Source organism: Bombina bombina, chromosome 9, assembly GCF_027579735.1.
Source record: "Bombina bombina isolate aBomBom1 chromosome 9, aBomBom1.pri, whole genome shotgun sequence".
Classification (NCBI taxonomy): Eukaryota; Metazoa; Chordata; class Amphibia; order Anura; family Bombinatoridae; genus Bombina; species Bombina bombina.
In genome coordinates, this window is record NC_069507.1 from 43,277,459 (window position 1) to 43,294,975 (window position 17,517).

Sequence of the window (17,517 nt, forward strand, 5' to 3'; positions counted from 1 at the left end):
CATTACAAGTGGCTGGTTAGTGCTACCTCGAGCTCGTGCAATAAGCGTCTATAACATTTACCAGAGATCAGATCTCTGATTAATTTTAAAAAATATGCCCCAAATGCCCACTGCTGCACTTAGGTTCTGATTCCATCTCTGACGGCATCAGAACGAGTCTCCCATTGTTTGAGAGCATTGCGCTTAACTTGTAATACCAGTGCACATTAAAATGCACTGGTATTACTCAGTGGAGCGCTAATATGGCTTGAGCGCCAGTGATATTTAGCGCTCCACTTGTAATCTTGTCCATTAAGAGTTGAAAGTAAACTGTTTTCACTCTTACGCTAACCCGACTAGTGGAAAAATCCGAATCTAGAATATCACGTGTGCGTTCACGTATTTCCCCAAAGAAGTCAATGGAGAGAAAAAAGTGGAAAAAAACACGATCGCATATTCGCTAACCCGACATGAAAAAAAGAATATTTCACATTCCAATGTTCTTCACATGCAAGAATATGTTCTATTTATTCATAAATAAATATTTCTACATATATCTGATGGTATTTGCAAGTCAACCCAAAAATGATTGCTACTTACTCTGATTTAGTAATTAACGATCTTTACAGCAAACTGTAGCCTATTTTTCATGTAAATATACTTTACAAGTAAAAACACTTACTTGTCCTGGTCCGGCCATTTTGAAATGGCCGCCTGACACCTCTTTTCCCTGACGTCACCCAAACTGAATTTTCATCTCCAACCAAGTGATCCATGTCGATCCTGCATGTGCACATGTTTTGTGCATGCTCAATGCACCGTTTTCGTCAAGGGGGTCTTAGCATTCTTATGAAAAAGCAGCTTAAAATGAGCCCCTTTACGAAAACTGCGCATTGCGAGAAACACGTGCATGCGCAAGACCGACACAGATCCCTTAGTTGGAGATGAATATTCAGTTTGGGTGACGTCAGGGAAATGAGGGGTGAGGCGGCTGGACCAGGACAAGTAAGTGTTTTTACTTATAAAGTATAGTTACATAAAAATGGGCTACAGTTTGCTGTAATGATCGTTAATTACTAAATCGAAGTAAGCAATCAGTTTTGGGTTGACTTGCGCTTTAACGGCAAAGGACTCTAATGCACTGTATACATATGTATTTATGTGTTTATATATGTGAGATATATACAGTATATTCATACATATACATCTTTAGAACTGTATTTATCTCAATGTTAAAGCCCTTTGCCTGCCTTTTTTTAACACATGAGTCCTCCTATCTTTGAGCCTTTTTAACTTTTGTGTGCAATATTAATATTAAAGGGATACTAAACCCAAATTTTTTATTTCATGATTCAGACAGAGCATGAGATTTTAAGCACCTTTCTAATTTACTCCTATTATCAATTTTTCTTTGTTCTCGTGCTATCTTGATTTGAAAAAGCAGTACTGTAAGCTTTAGAGCCAGACCATTTTTTGTTCAGCACATGGGTAGAACTTCCTGATTTGTGGCTAAATGTAGAAAACCAATCAGCAGCTCTACCAAGGTGCTGAACTAAAAAATGGGCCGGCTCCTAACCTTTTATTACTGCTTTTTCAAATCAAGATAACATGAGAACAAAGAAAAATTGATAATAGGACTAAATTAGAAAGTTGCTTAAAATTACATGCTCTATCTGAATCATGAAAGAAAAAATGAGGGGTTAGTATCCCTTTAAATAATTTTTATTAGATGGTGTTATTATGAGTGTAACTATACTTTGTAATGTGTTTTCGATGTGTTTTGTGACTTTTTATGTTTCTCGGGACAGTTAACCAGAGTTTTGAAGTCGCAGTAATCATTGTAGCATAAATTACGATTGTGCTAACGCAATCGTGTTTACTTTCAACTTGTAATACGAGCGGTAAGCCAGATGAGCACAAACCCTCGCAAAATACCCCCCTATTGCTCAGGTGCAAACTTCTGCGCTCCACTCATAATCTGACCCACAGGAGGGAGAAAAGTAAAGCCATACAAATGTAGATTAACCCTATCCTGTGGGAATTGGTTTTAGTGCCAAAATTATAATTCTTGTACAGTTTATTTGCCATATTTTGATACATGTCCTTTAGCTAACCAATTAATCTGAAACAAAAACTGGTATTTAAAAACAGGAAAGCTACAAAATCATCCTGGGCATCTATAGAATGTAGCTGCTTTATTTATACTGTATATGAAGGGAATATGAAATGTTATTTAAAATGAACATTTTCATGTATGTGAAGAACATTGGAGTGTGAAATATATATACAGTATACACACACACGTATATACTGTATATATTTATTTTAGCCCTTTGTAGTCAAATACATGGCCATATACAATATACCTTTGAACACTTATAAAATAGTTTCTAATAATATTTATGTGAACAATTTTTTATCATATGGGGGTAGATTTAACAAGGGCCAAATGCTCTATAACTTGTTCGCTGCCTCTGAGGCTGCGGTCTTCAATCCGCCCCATCCTATATGATCGGGCTGATTGACACCCCCTGCTAGTGGCCGATTGGCTGAAAACCTGCAGGCAGCATTGCACAAGCAGTTCTGTGTGTGTAATGATAAATGCCAACAGCGTATGCTGTCGGCATTCAGCAATGTATGTTGGACAGACATTGGTAAATCTACCCCATAGTGTTTATATGAGTGTAACTGTATATTTTAATGTATTTATGTTGTGTTTGGTGCAACTTTTTTATCCCTAACCCTTTTACGAGAGGTCTTTAGTCAGGCTAACCTGACTCTCATTAAATTCAATTGTGCTCAAGAGAACTAGTTTACTTTCAGCTTGTAATACGTACGCTAATAAATGCTTATATCATGCACACACGGACGTTAGCGCATCACTTGTAATCTAGCCCAAGATGTTCCAAAGACTACACTATTCCGTATAATCTGCTGCTAGCTGGATACAATTATAAGCTACTTTGCATTAAATATGTTTTCATCTCCTACACACATCCCCTTGCAGACCTATTCATTAATCTTCCACCCTCCTCCTACAAACCCTATCTGACTACAATGCTTGCCTCTTCTAGTAAAGCAGCTAGTTAAAGGGACTCGCAAGCAGATGATAAACGTTCATTGTATTCAGCGATGCTGCAGGAACACTCTTTCAAATGCTTTGGGCTTTCATATTCCCCACTTTGAGGTTGATATCTGTAGATACCTCATGCTTGCATCACTTGTCAATAGAGAGTACTGCAATATTCATATGCTCAGTGCAGGTGACAGTTTTGGGCAAAATAAGCTATTTCAAATAACAAAATAAGTTTCATAAACTCCAGCAAGTAAAATAGACCATTGGAAAAGTGAAGAAAAATGTACAAAGCAATTCCTATTTAAAAGCATAGCATAAAAGGAATAGATTTGCTTAAAGGGGCATTAGACATATTTATTATTATTACCATTTATAATGTACTATAATTATTTGTTTTGACAGTTTTGTGGGTAATTTAACGTCAAAAATTATGATTTTTCCTATTTCCACCAGTGCTGAAGTACATTCTACTGGATTATTATTATTTTTTTTTTTATCAATTTACACTTTATTAATTACATTTATTTGTATAATTACAATGTTTAGCTACAATGAGACTTTAAAAAAAAGAAAAAGAAAGGAGTCATTTAACAAAAGCCTACACCCACTCCAAACAATACGAATCCCCTGCAGTGCTGGAACAGCTGTCAGACACCATGGAGAGGGTTATGTGTTGCTGATGTTATCAGATCTGAAGGGGTTAAATGTCTTGCTCTCTTGCCAGTGGTTATGGGTACTATTCCAGCTCAGCGAGGCTGTACGTCAGTAAAATGAACATAAAATAAAATTTCTATATTTTCCTTAAACGGATATATTCATGTGTTATAATAGCAATATTGGTCCACAGATTATTTGTTCACAGAGAAACGACTCTATATAAAGCAGTAAGACATTTGTGTACAGGGCAACCTTATGAGAGAGAAGCATTTCTCTGTTTACCTAGGAACACGTGTCATGTTATACTGATACAGAGTATGTCTAGGTTACCCACTCCAAATAAATGGCATAGAATGTTTTGAATGTAACAGACTCAAGTGCAAAGACATACTTCGTACTGCTAGATATTAAAGCGAACATAAAAAGCTGATGAGATTTGAAAAGTATGTTTTTTTTTTAAATAACTAGTTATTCAGTGCAAACATCTCAAACAAAAATATCAAAAAAGCATGACTGCTTAAAAGTTGCCAGAGGGGCAAATGAATGCCTGGTCTTTGGGTGGCGTCGTCCTTTGTCCAGGTTCCAATTATCCAACACACAGATTTAATACAAACTATTCCAATCATTTAGATCCATCTGGCAGTTAAACACAATCACTAGTAGTGTTTAAAAAGTTCCAGTTTGGTATATCGTGGAATCTTTAACTTTTCAGTGCATCACATTGTGCGGCAATAACTGTGCTAGCGAGTTACCAGGCACAGAGAGATCACGTTCACTTATGTGCTGTGCATATTCCTTGAGCACTTGCCATACGCGGACAGCAATCACAGTTTAGTTCATATCCCCCCAAAAAATGTCCCAGAAATTTTGGGCTTTTTAAGATAAACATTTTTTATGGATCTCTGTGTGATCACAAATCCTGAACAGGGCACTACTCACTTTGTCAAGGTTCAGAAAAAGCAGATGGGCCACAAGAGGTTCTTGGTATAAGATTAATGAGGATTTTACTGCTCGCACCCGTCTCATGGAGTCTGTTGATTACTGCTTAAGTCAATGAGATGAGTGTCCAAAACGGAATTGTTAGAGAACCTCAGTCACACTAGATCACAAACATAGAACACTTGATATTATATCCTCCCTTGTTTTATCGCAACAGGAGTGGTACCCAGTTAATCTCTACAAAAGTGTTTGGCACTTGGAAAGGCTCTGCCCATGTACACAAGTAGTAACTCATTCACTGCCAGGAGGCCAGCAGATCACTGCAACATATAAGCGTAGACACATATATAATAACCTTTAACAAGCAGGCACCACACACAGAGTATGGGGATACTCAAAATCTCTCCTCAGTTATAACAAATAAAAAATGCTGGAAAGGGTGGTTTATACAGGCTGCTCCGGTAATAAAAGGGTTAGGAGGAATTTTAAATACTTCTTTAAAACGTTACACTCTGCAAACTATTGCAAATAGGTTTTAAGGGAGAACACGACAACTGTGATCCTCTCACGCTTCAGATATCTCAGATGTGCTGAGTGCGATCGCCAGTTCCAAGTCTTCCTGTTCCTGTTGCTTCAGTCTTGCGAGCCTCTCTTCCTCTTCCCGCTCACGCTCTTGTTTCGCCCACTCAATTAGATCATCCTCGGTTTGGTAAGTGTTTGCCTTATTCAGAGTCCCAACTTCCATAACACCTTTGTTCTCAGTGAAGGCGTCAAATTCTGTATCTTTGGAGAAGCTGATATTGAATGGCTGGAAGGGGTCAGTTTCATGGACAACACCAGAAGATTCTGTTTTGAAGGAAGGTCTCTTACCTGGAGGGGGCGGACAGGGGCAAGTGGGGGTTCCAGTCTTTGGAGGCAATGCAGGAGGAACATCTTCATCATGGGAAGATTCATTGTCAAGCATGTTCTTTTCTTTACTAGGTAAAGTAGCATCAAAAGTGTCTGTGGTACTAAATGGCTTGGGCAATGTGCTAAAGTCGGCAAACCCACTTCCAAATGACTCATTACCAAACAGGGAAGAGAAAGGATCCTCTGGTCCTGTCTCAATCACTGCTGGAGCAGCTGTTCCCCCTGGTGCAAAAGGATCATCACTTTTCAAAGGTTCTTCAGAAGGGAAGTCTTCTGACATTGTAGCAGCAAAGGGATCTGCTTTGGAAGCGGTTAAAGGATCTGAAGGCTGCTGCTTGAAAAATACATCCAATGCAAATGGATCTGAATCTTTAAAGAGATCTCCTCCAAATGGATCTATTTTTCCAAATGGATCATCTTTAAATGGGTCACTGCCAACAAAGGGATCGCTCTGGAAGAAGTCCAGTCCGGACTCCACAGTGAGTGGCGGTGTTGGGGCGTTCAGCTTCATGTCAAAAGGATCAACTTGGAAAATGACCTTCTCAGGAGGGTTTTCTTCTTTTTCTTCTACATCACTGCCTGATGTGTGTGTTATTTCTGGACTACTTCTTACAGGTGAGCTAGTGGTCTGGTAATCCAGCTGGCCCAGGGTCTCACGCTCGGCATTTTGGTGCAGGTTTGCATTCTCACTGCTGCTGTTACTGAGACTGGAGTGATCTGCATTCCCATTAACTAGAGGTGGTTCCACATGATTGCACCAGTTCAGCTGACCCCCAAAGTGATTCTCAGACACCTTCAATTCTTTCAACTTCTCCTGGACAGAACGGATCTCTTGTTGAGATTCATGTAATTCCTTTTCTAGTGGCTCCAGCCGACTCTTCCCTGTTTCCAGATTTTCCTCCAACTGCACTGTCTCTTCCTGCAGCCGGCTCAGCTCTTCCTTGGCCTCTTTCTGTTCATCTTTATAAGTGTAAATCTGTCACTCTTGATTGGTTATCTCAGCTCTCAGAGAAGAAATCAGCTTCTCCTCCTCGGCACACTGCAAGCGCAGCTCTTGGAGTTGGCACTCAAGCTGTTGTTTTTGCTTGTCCAAACCCTCCAGGACCTCCTGCACCTCTTGTTTCTGAACCTCTTCTTGAAGGTCCTGAACCTCATTTGTCCTCCGTTTCACAGCTTCCTCCTTTTCATTCAGTTCTTGTTCCACACTTGTCTTTTCCCTCTGTAAATCTACTATTTCATTGTTAAAACTGTCTAGTTCTTTAATTGCAGAAAAATCAGCAACTGGACTGGGAGCCAAAGACTTATTGGCTGCTGCTATCCTCTCAGATGGAGGGATCATTTCAGGGGTGAGAAGATGAGGTGGGTCGATACCCTTTGACAACCGCTGGTTAATGAAATAAAAAGCCAGAGCGAACTGCTCTTTTGAGAGTTTCCCGCAGTCGTTGGTGTCACAGAGAGTCCAGATATGTGCCAGCAACGCTGACGATAGGCCCATCTTCAGGAAGATCTCACGCACTTCTATCCCAGAAACCAGGCCGTCCATGTCTTTATCCAGGGTCTGGAAGATCTCATCATATTTATTTTTTTCTGTGTGTGAAACGACCCACTGTGGTGCTGCTGGTGGTGGTTTTGTGGGCTGAATTCCAACTTGTGGAAGTGGCTGCCATGGTTCTTTTGAAGGCGGCATTGGGGGAGGAGGGATTAACAGCGTGGAAACTGCAACAGTACTTGCTTTCCTTTTTGAAGGTGGCACCAGAGCAGGTGGCAATAACATAGGCACCGGCTCTTTCTCCAGGGCAGAGTACACCAGAAACATGGCAACTGCAAATTCATCTCTGTCCAAGAGTCCATCATGGTCTATATCGCTCAATTCCCAGACCCGCCCCAGGATATCCACAGGTAGTTTGGAGTTGAGCAGCACTGGCTTCACCTTATCCCCAGACAGAAATCCCTTCACAGGGTTCAAGCTGTTGAAGATTGCATCATACTTGGCCTTTTCTTCTGGCTTCACAGCCCAAGGAAGGTCTAAAGGCACAACAGGCTCCAGTAAGGAAGGACTTCCCGTGTCATGCTGCTTGTTAAGATATCCTTTGCGATCTGTACCTGCCAAATCCCAAATCTTGCTGAGTATCAAGTCTGGAAGGCCAGACCTCTTTAGGAAAAGTGCAGCATCTGCGGCCAATACTCTCCCTGAGCCAGAAGATTCCACCTGGTGGAAATACTTCTCGTACACAGCATTGTTATTCAGTATCTGAGTCCGGGGCAGTGAGGCTGCCATGCTGCTTCTGGCCTGATCCACCCATCATCCCTACTGGATTATTTTATCTACAACATGCTACACAGTGTTTGCTTGAGCAATAGATGAGCTTATTTATATCATTCTACAATTGTCAAAAGAGATAAGACAAACAAACACTTCATTGCTGTAAAAATTGCAAAACCTGTCTAATTGTGCTTATCAATTGACAGTCTTAAAATTAACATATGGGGTATTGAGAACTCACAACTGTCCCACATTTTGAAGGATTATTATGGTCTAGTATCTCTTTCCTGCTGTCCCCCCAAAGGTCCCCCAGTATCTTATAATAGTCCCAGATTACTGAGAACTCTGTAGCCATGTTCTAATCTGATCACTCTCCTAGCACCCAACTTACCACAACTGCCCCTGATATCTGTGACTAAGCCACCAGTTTCCCAAGTCCGGAGAGTCTCAGTCAAATGTTTTGAGTTGGGGTTATTTACTTTTCACAATATAAGTCAATAACAACTTTATTAATAACAAAAAAAGTTTATAATCTTTTCAAAATTTTGTAAATACTCTTCCAGAGTTGTGTAACTCTTCCAAGCACTGAGCTGAAATTTGTGAATTAATAAATTGCAGTTTCTTTTGCACTTGTGTCATTTTTTTTTATTAAAAAAAATATATAAATTATGCTTACCTGATAATTTCCTTTTCTTCTGATGGAAAGAGTCCACAGCTGCATTCATTACTTTTGGGAAATAAGAACCTGGCCACCAAGAGGAGGCAAAGACACCCCAACCAAAGGCTTAAATACTCCTCCCACTCCCCTCATCCCCCAGTCATTCTGCCGAGGAACAAGGAACAGTAGAAGAAATATCAGGGTGAAAGGTGCCAGAAGAATAATAAGGACGCCCCACATAAAATTACGGGTGTGGAGCTGTGGACTCTTTCCATCAGAAGAAAAGGAAATTGTCAGGTAAGCATAATTTATGTTTTTCTTCTTAAATGGAAATAATCCACAGCTGCATTAATTACTTTTGGGAAAACAATACCCAAGCTATAGAGGACACTGAATTCCAAGACGGGAGGGTGCAATAGGTGGTTCATACTGAGGGCACCAGATCTGAACCTCTACCCAATAAAAAAAACACTTTGTCCGAAGCCGAGAACATTTTAAGAGGAAAAGCCCCAATGACACTGACTCGCAGTTAGTACAGAAGCCAAACTAGAGACTGCAAACGGACTCGACTGAGCCAACAGTCCTCTAGGAGACACCCAACAGACGGTCCCCCACAGCTCACCCCCCACAAATGAAGGAGACACCAGCCGAAACCCCCAAGGGGACAAGGCAAAGGAGAACCAAGGAAACTGAAAGGTCCCCTAATGCAAAAAAGAACACCTCCAAGAGTGAGCCCAGCTCACAGAGACCCAAAGGGGCCCAAACAGGGGAAGGAGGCCACACCTATACCAAGCAAAACCCGGGAGAAGACCGGGCATAGAGACAGAACAGACGTCTCTCCAACATCCTGCAAGCATGGAATGCAACTGAAGAGGCAAAATCCTCCTAGTGTCTGACTATAGAATACCAAAGCATTTGACAGTGAAAAAGAGTGTAATACACACAGGTGAAAAACCCCAAGCTTGAGAACACAGAGTCTATAACAGGATGACACAGAGGATACTTGAGAGGAAGAAGAAGCAGTCAAGCAAGAAACAGACCACAAAAGCAACCACCAGACAGAGGGCACGCTCCAGGTAACCTAAGTTGCTGGACCTACACACAGGTCCCTAAAAAGGGGAACACAAAACCTTAATCGAGACCCCCCGAGAAGGAGAGTATAACCTCAGAACCCGAAGAAAGAGTAAACACTCTTCTGAAATCAATGGAGCAATTTGAAAGGAAAATCTATACCCTAGCAGACTGAGCTAACAGGATAGACTCAACAAAGCTCACACATCCAGAGGAGACTGCGACCGAACACAGAGACTTAGACTGCTCGGCCATCCTGACCTGCAGACTCACACCCAGCTGGACCAACCCAGGCATCCAAGACAGGGGAACAAAAGAATCCCGGAACAGGTACAGGAACGGGCGTTAGGATAGCAGATCCATCCCCACAGAATAGAAGTACAACCCGACTCTGAAAACAGACAACAAGGCCATAGACCTAAGGATCTATCAAAATAAAGGGGCAACACGTCTGACTTGGAGCAAGCAAGACCCCAGGGGGAACCAATCCCATCTTTCCGCTTCCCCTCCAGGAGAAACACCAAGTAAGGACTCCATTTCCATAGGGAGGAGAATATCCCCTAAAGAAAAAGGGATGGTGCTGGATGGGCAACAACTGTCCTCAAGGCTCGAATTCACCGGCTAATGGGAAGATAAATTCCCAACACAGATGTCCTAGAAAAGGACCCCCCTACAAGTAGCTTTCCAAGCAGAGGCACAGCCAACCCATTCGCCTGCAGAGCAGGGAATCCATGGGAACACTAGCAAGCTGACCAGGGAATGCCACCCTAAGGCACACCAGAAATTGGACATCCAGCGCCAGCATCTGGGTATGAACCAACAACCCTTGAGGCATAAGACACACAGCTAACCACTAGATGACATGGGCTACACTGCGGCAAAGAGTAAAAAATACTCTGAAAACCTGGTCAACCATGACCAAGTCAGGTAGATGGAGCAAGGACATATCCCAAGTTCCCACTGCTGTGGAACACCCCGACCAGCCCTGAGATCCAATATTCCAAAACCACCCAAGACCGGGTCAGGAAAAAGGCCAAGCGAAACTTCAGCAACCAGAAGTTTTAGGGAGAAAAACAGGTCCGGGCACCTAATAATTCAGGCAAACCATACCCTAGAACTAAACACCCCAACTGGCCAAAAAGCCAGACACAAGGGATATGGATGCATATCCAGAGATTCTGGATAGCGAGAAGAACTCGAAAGCTCCGACCAAAGGAAGGAACCACCCCTAGCTAAAGTCCAACGCTCCAAGGAGCAAGGCTAGAAGTCATATGAAGATACTTCTCAAAGCCTCAGGATACCTCAAGGTCAAAAAAATCCTTCTAGCAGGACTAGTCTCCCTATTGCCTCCGCACAAGCAGAGGGCACAAGGAAGAGAAAGGCACTAAGCCTACCCAGCTCTGGAAAACCCTGAGCTAAACAAAGTCCCCGCAGGGAACAACCATCACCTGGAAACACAGATCCCTAAAAGGAGATCCAACTCACCCGGAGACAATGGAAGAAGACCCAAAGGTCTCTTATAACTCAGTCAGACAGTACACATCAAAGAGTAAGAGCTGCATCTAGACACACTATAAACAGCTTTCGCGTACACCTGCAAGGTGTCAAGAGCTGCAACTGGTTTCAAACTGCAAACCTTCCACATGCTAGACAGCTATCCTGTACACGCTGTTGGATCAAGCCCAAATAACAAATACAGAGGCCTAAAAATGAAGGCCAAACTGCTCAACTGTGGTAAGGAGCATTAAGCCCTCCAACCCTCCACCCCATGGGAGAGGAAAACTCTAGGTTCTGATGAAATCAGATGTCAGATAGAGTGACGCAGCAGAAAACTCCCCTGCCCGGCCATCTGTGACTGAAGGCTATAAGGACTGAAACACTCCTTCCCGCCTTACGGACCCACAGGTCCTCTCGAATGCTTAGTTGAACATGAAAAACAATGATAACCTGAGCACTCGGCGCCTATATTGAACCAGCCCAGCAGAACAGCGCCACGTGTCTGAACAGCCATAAGACCGAACGACCCCGACAGGACCAGCCTGCACCTAGGGTCCTAACTGGCAAGCTGCATAAATTCTCCCTCATAGGGGAAAAAACAGAAAACAGACATTTTTAACATAGGAATAACATGTCCAAAACAACTTCCGAAGAAGTAAAAAAGAGTATCAATCCCAAAAGGTTTCCAAAGGAAACCAAAACCAATAAAAGACATTCCATCGGATATAAATAAAATATAACTGGGAAAGATCTCAAACAAATGATAATCAAGAGATTACTTCATCCCCACATGTCTAATGACGTTCACCATTCAAATTAGCAGACTAAAAATCCCTGTATCTGGTAACGATAGGGTCATTCAATAACTGAAAAACATGTCTGAGCAATATGCAAAGGTGCGCAAACCTGTAACGAAAGGCACAACACTCAGGGACAGTTACACGCAAGGGGAACTGTAGAGGCCCTCCCCAAGGCAGAAGGCCCGGGACAATAGGGCACAAGCACATTCTCAAATAAATGTCTGGACTCTGCAGACAAACAATCGCCAACATTATGTGGAAGAGAAAACGTGCTGCAACCCGCCACCCTGCATGGAGGAATCAGAAACTGGGTTACCTGCATGTGTAGAAGTATGAATGGACCCCCAGAGGCGTCTGACACCCCAATGGCTGTGGCACTCACCACCTCCTTTGACCAGACCCCTGCAGACTAGAATATTTCCTTCGCCACATGGTTGGGAATACGGAAATGGAAAACGGAACAGAACCACGCTCAAACACAAGGCAAACCGTACAGTGCAAAAAAGCGCGCCCAATCAAAAGGCTGCGTCACTTCCAAAAGCCTCAATGTTCCAAACCACGAGCCCATAAACATCACACATAAGCAGGTTGAATCACATAACAAACATGATTATAAACCCCCCTGTTCAATAACCCCCTTCAGGAGATATTAACCCTCAAATAAGTTAGACCCGCAAGGAGGTAGCCTCTTGGGAAAACATTCACATTACAGTACATTGATGAATAAAGTAAAATGAAACAATCTTAATGGAATCTACGCCGTGGAGCAGGAACACAGCCTTTCAAGTGTGATGGATAGTAGCATCGCCTCCGCCATGGACATGAGAGAAGAAATCAAGTTTGACAATGCCGATTGCTTGAGGAGCTGTTAATCTGAGACGGGTTGTTTTCGCAGAAAGACTCTCCCTGAATCTCCAGACTCTAACTTTCATCCAAGCCCTCAAAGAGACACTGACAGGACTACTTAAAACTCCTGTCCAATGCCGAAGAGTACTACCCTCCATAAGAGACAAAAACAAAAATTAAAAATTCTGACACTTCTCTGTCAGCCCACTGGGACGAAAGGTTAAGAATGACTAGGGGATGAGGGGAGTAGGAGGAGTATTTAAGCCTTTGGCTGGGGTTTTTGCCTCCTCCTGGTGGCCAGGTTCCTTTTTCCCAAAAGTAATGAATGCAGCTGTGGACTCTTTCCATTTAAGAAGAAAAAAAGACTTTTAGGGTGACTAGATGTCCCTGATTTCCGGGAACAGTCCCCGAATTAAGGAGACTGTCCCCGGATAAATTATATCCCCGGAAAAGTCCCCGGGAAGCAGGCGAATGATATTTACTTTCACCAATCACAAACATCTACTTTACCTGATTTTCGGGCCCATTAGCTAATGAAAGCTAGGCAGAGAGCAGGGCTACAGTTCACCCATCCCTTAATAACATGTTGATTTTGCACATTTTATTAGTTTCTGGCTAGTGTTTAGGCGTGTTAACTCCTGCATAACCAATGCCCTGCACAGTTAGGCCTAGATTTGGAGTTCGGCGGTAGCCATCAAAACCAGCGTTAGAGGCTCCTAACGCTGGTTTTGGCTGCCCGCTGGTATTTGGAGTCAGTGATTAAAGGGTCTAACGCTCACTTTTCAGCCGCGACTTTTCCATACCGCAGATCCCCCTACGCCATTTGCGTAGCCTATCTTTTCAATGGGATCTTTCTAACGCTGGTATTTAGAGTCGTTTCTGAAGTGAGCGTTAGAGCTCTAACGACAAGATTCCAGCCGCCTGAAAATAGCAGGAGTTAAGAGCTTTCTGGCTAACGCCGGTTCATAAAGCTCTTAACTACTGTACCCTAAAGTACACTAACACCCATAAACTACCTATGTACCCCTAAACCGAGGCCCCCCCACATCGGCGACACTCGATTAAAATTTTTAACCCCTAATCTGCCGACCGCCACCTACGTTATATTTATGTACCCCTAATCTGCTGCCCCTAACCCCGCCGACCCCTGTATTATATTTATTAACCCCTAACCTGCCCCCCACAACATCGCCGCCAGCTACTTAAAATAATTAACCCCTAATCTTCCGACCGCAAAGCGCCGCCACCTACGTTATCCCTATGTACCCCTAATCTGCTACCCCTAACACCGCCGACCCCTATATTATATTTATTAACCCCTAATCTGCCCCCCACAACGTCGCCGACACCTGCCTACACTTATTAACTCCTAATCTGCCGAGCGGACCTGAGCGCTACTATAATAAAGTTATTAACCCCTAATCCGCCTCACTAACCCTATCATAAATAGTATTAACCCCTAATCTGCCCTCCCTAACATCGCCGACACCTACCTTCAATTATTAACCCCTAATCTTCCGATCGGAGCTCACCGCTATTCTAATAAATGGATTAACCCCTAAAGCTAAGTCTAACCCTAACACTAACACCCCCCTAAGTTAAATATAATTTACATCTAACGAAATAAATTATCTCTTATTAAATAAATTATTCCTATTTAAAGATAAATACTTACCTGTAAAATAAATCCTAATATAGCTACAATATAAATTATAATTATATTATAGCTATTTTAGGATTAATATTTATTTTACAGGCAACTTTGTAATTATTTTAACCAGGTACAATAGCTATTAAATAGTTAAGAACTATTTAATAGTTACCTAGTTAAAATAATAACAAATTTACCTGTAAAATAAATCCTAACCTAAGATATAATTAAACCTAACACTACCCTATCAATAAAATAATTAAATAAACTACCTACAATTACCTACAATTAACCTAACACTACACTATCAATAAATTAATTAAACACAATTCCTACAAATAAATACAATTAAATAAACTAGCTAAAGTACAAAAAATAAAAAAGAACTAAGTTACAGAAAATAAAAAAATATTTACAAACATAAGAAAAATATTACAACAATTTTAAACTAATTACACCTACTCTAAGCCCCCTAATAAAATAACAAAGCCCCCCAAAATAAAAAATTCCCTACCCTATTCTAAATTAAAAAAGTTACAAGCTCTTTTACCTTACCAGCCCTGAACAGGGCCCTTTGCGGGGCATGCCCCAAGAATTTCAGCTCTTTTGCCTGTAAAAAAAACATACAATACCCCCCCAACATTACAACCCACCACCCACATACCCCTAATCTAACCCAAACCCCCCTTAAATAAACCTAACACTAATCCCCTGAAGATCTTCCTACCTTGTCTTCACCATCCAGGTATCACCGATCCGTCCTGGCTCCAAGATCTTCATCCAACCCAAGCGGGGGTTGGCGATCCATAATCCGGTGCTGAAGAGGTCCAGAAGAGGCTCCAAAGTCTTCCTCCTATCCGGCAAGAAGAGGACATCCGGACCGGCAAACATCTTCTCCAAGCGGCATCTTCGATCTTCTTCCATCCGGAGCGAAGCGGCAGGATCCTGAAGACCTCCAGCGCGGAACATCCATCCGGACCGACGACTGAACGACGAATGACTGTTCCTTTAAGGGACGTCATCCAAGATGGCGTCCCTCAAATTCCGATTGGCTGATAGGATTCTATCAGCCAATCGGAATTAAGGTAGGAATTTTCTGATTGGCTGATGGAATCAGCCAATCAGAATCTAGTTCAATCCGATTGGCCGATCCAATCAGCCAATCAGATTGAGCTCGCATTCTATTGGCTGATCGGAACAGCCAATAGAATGCGAGCTCAATCTGATTGGCTGATTGGATCAGCCAATCGGATTGAACTTGATTCTGATTGGCTGATTCCATCAGCCAATCAGAAAATTCCTACCTTAATTCCGATTGGCTGATAGAATCCTATCAGCCAATCGGAATTCGAGGGACGCCATCTTGGATGACGTCCCTTAAAGGAACAGTCATTCGTCGTTCAGTCGTCGGTCTGGATGGATGTTCCGCGCTGGAGGTCTTCAGGATCCTGCCGCTTCGCTCCGGATGGAAGAAGATCGAAGATGCCGCTTGGAGAAGATGTTTGCCGGTCCGGATGTCCTCTTCTTGCCGGATAGGAGGAAGACTTTGGAGCCTCTTCTGGACCTCTTCAGCACCGGATTATGGATCGCCAACCCCCGCTTGGGTTGGATGAAGATCTTGGAGCCAGGACGGATCGGTGATACCTGGATGGTGAAGACAAGGTAGGAAGATCTTCAGGGGATTAGTGTTAGGTTTATTTAAGGGGGGTTTGGGTTAGATTAGGGGTATGTGGGTGGTGGGTTGTAATGTTGGGGGGCGGTATTGTATGTTTTTTTTTACAGGCAAAAGAGCTGAACTTCTTGGGGCATGCCCCGCAAAGGGCCCTGTTCAGGGCTGGTAAGGTAAAAGAGCTTGTAACTTTTTTAATTTAGAATAGGGTAGGGAATTTTTTATTTTGGGGTGCTTTGTTATTTTATTAGGGGGCTTAGAGTAGGTGTAATTAGTTTAAAATTGTTGTAATATTTTTCTTATGTTTGTAAATATTTTTTTATTTTCTGTAACTTAGTTCTTTTTTATTTTTTGTACTTTAGCTAGTTTATTTAATTGTATTTATTTGTAGGAATTGTGTTTAATTAATTTATTGATAGTGTAGTGTTAGGTTAATTGTAGGTAATTGTAGGTAGTTTATTTAATTATTTTATTGATAGGGTAGTGTTAGGTTTAATTGTAACTTAGGTTAGGATTTATTTTACAGGTAATTTTGTAATTATTTTAACTATTTTAGCTATTAAATAGTTCTTAACTATTTAATAGCTATTGTACCTGGTTAAAATAATTACAAAGTTGCCTGTAAAATAAATATTAATCCTAAAATAGCTATAATATAATTATAATTTATATTGTAGCTATATTAGGATTTATTTTACAGGTAAGTATTTAGCTTTAAATAGGAATAAGTTATTTAATAAGAGTTAATTTATTTCGTTAGATAAAAATTATATTTAACTTAGGGGGGTGTTAGTGTTAGGGTTAGACTTAGCTTTAGGGGTTAATCCATTTATTAGAATAGCGGTGAGCTCCGATCGGAAGATTAGGGGTTAATAATTGAAGGTAGGTGTCGGCGATGTTAGGGAGGGCAGATTAGGGGTTAATACTATTTATGATAGGGTTAGTGAGGCGGATTAGGGGTTAATAACTTTATTATAGTAGCGCTCAGGTCCGCTCGGCAGATTAGGGGTTAATAAGTGTAGGCAGGTGTCGGCGACGTTGAGGGGGGCAGATTAGGGGTTAATAAATATAATATAGGGGTCGGCGGGGTTAGGGCAGCAGATTAGGGGTACATAGGGATAACGTAGGTGGCGGCGGTTTACGGAGCGGCAGATTAGGGGTTAAAAAAAATATGCAGGGGTCAGCGATAGCGGGGGCGGCAGATTAGGGGTTAATAAGTGTAAGGTTAGGGGTGTTTAGACTCGGGGTACATGTTAGGGTGTTAGGTGCAGACGTAGGAAGTGTTTCCCCATAGGAAACAATGGGGCTGCGTTAGGAGCTGAACGCTGCTTTTTTGCAGGTATTAGGTTTTTTTTCAGCTCAAACAGCCCCATTGTTTCCTATGGGAGAATCGTGCACGAGCACGTTTTTGAGGCCGGCCGCGTCCGTAAGCAACTCTGGTATCGAGAGTTGCATTTGCGGTAAAAATGCTCTACGCTCCTTTTTTGGAGCCTAACGCAGCA

The 17,517-nt window shown here is 42.1% G+C and overlaps 2 protein-coding genes across 2 annotated transcripts in view; one reads left to right on the top strand and one right to left on the bottom strand.

Annotated features, from left to right (window-relative positions):
- SH2D4B (SH2 domain containing 4B) overlaps window positions 1-17,517 on the top strand; it is a 234,345-nt gene that overhangs the window by 111,641 nt on the left and 105,187 nt on the right. The window lies entirely within an intron of this gene.
- LOC128639853 (epidermal growth factor receptor substrate 15-like) lies at window positions 5,099-7,838 on the bottom strand. The gene is given in 1 exon segment (XM_053692067.1): window positions 5,099-7,838. A coding segment is annotated over 1 exon segment (2,622 nt). The 3' UTR covers window positions 5,099-5,216.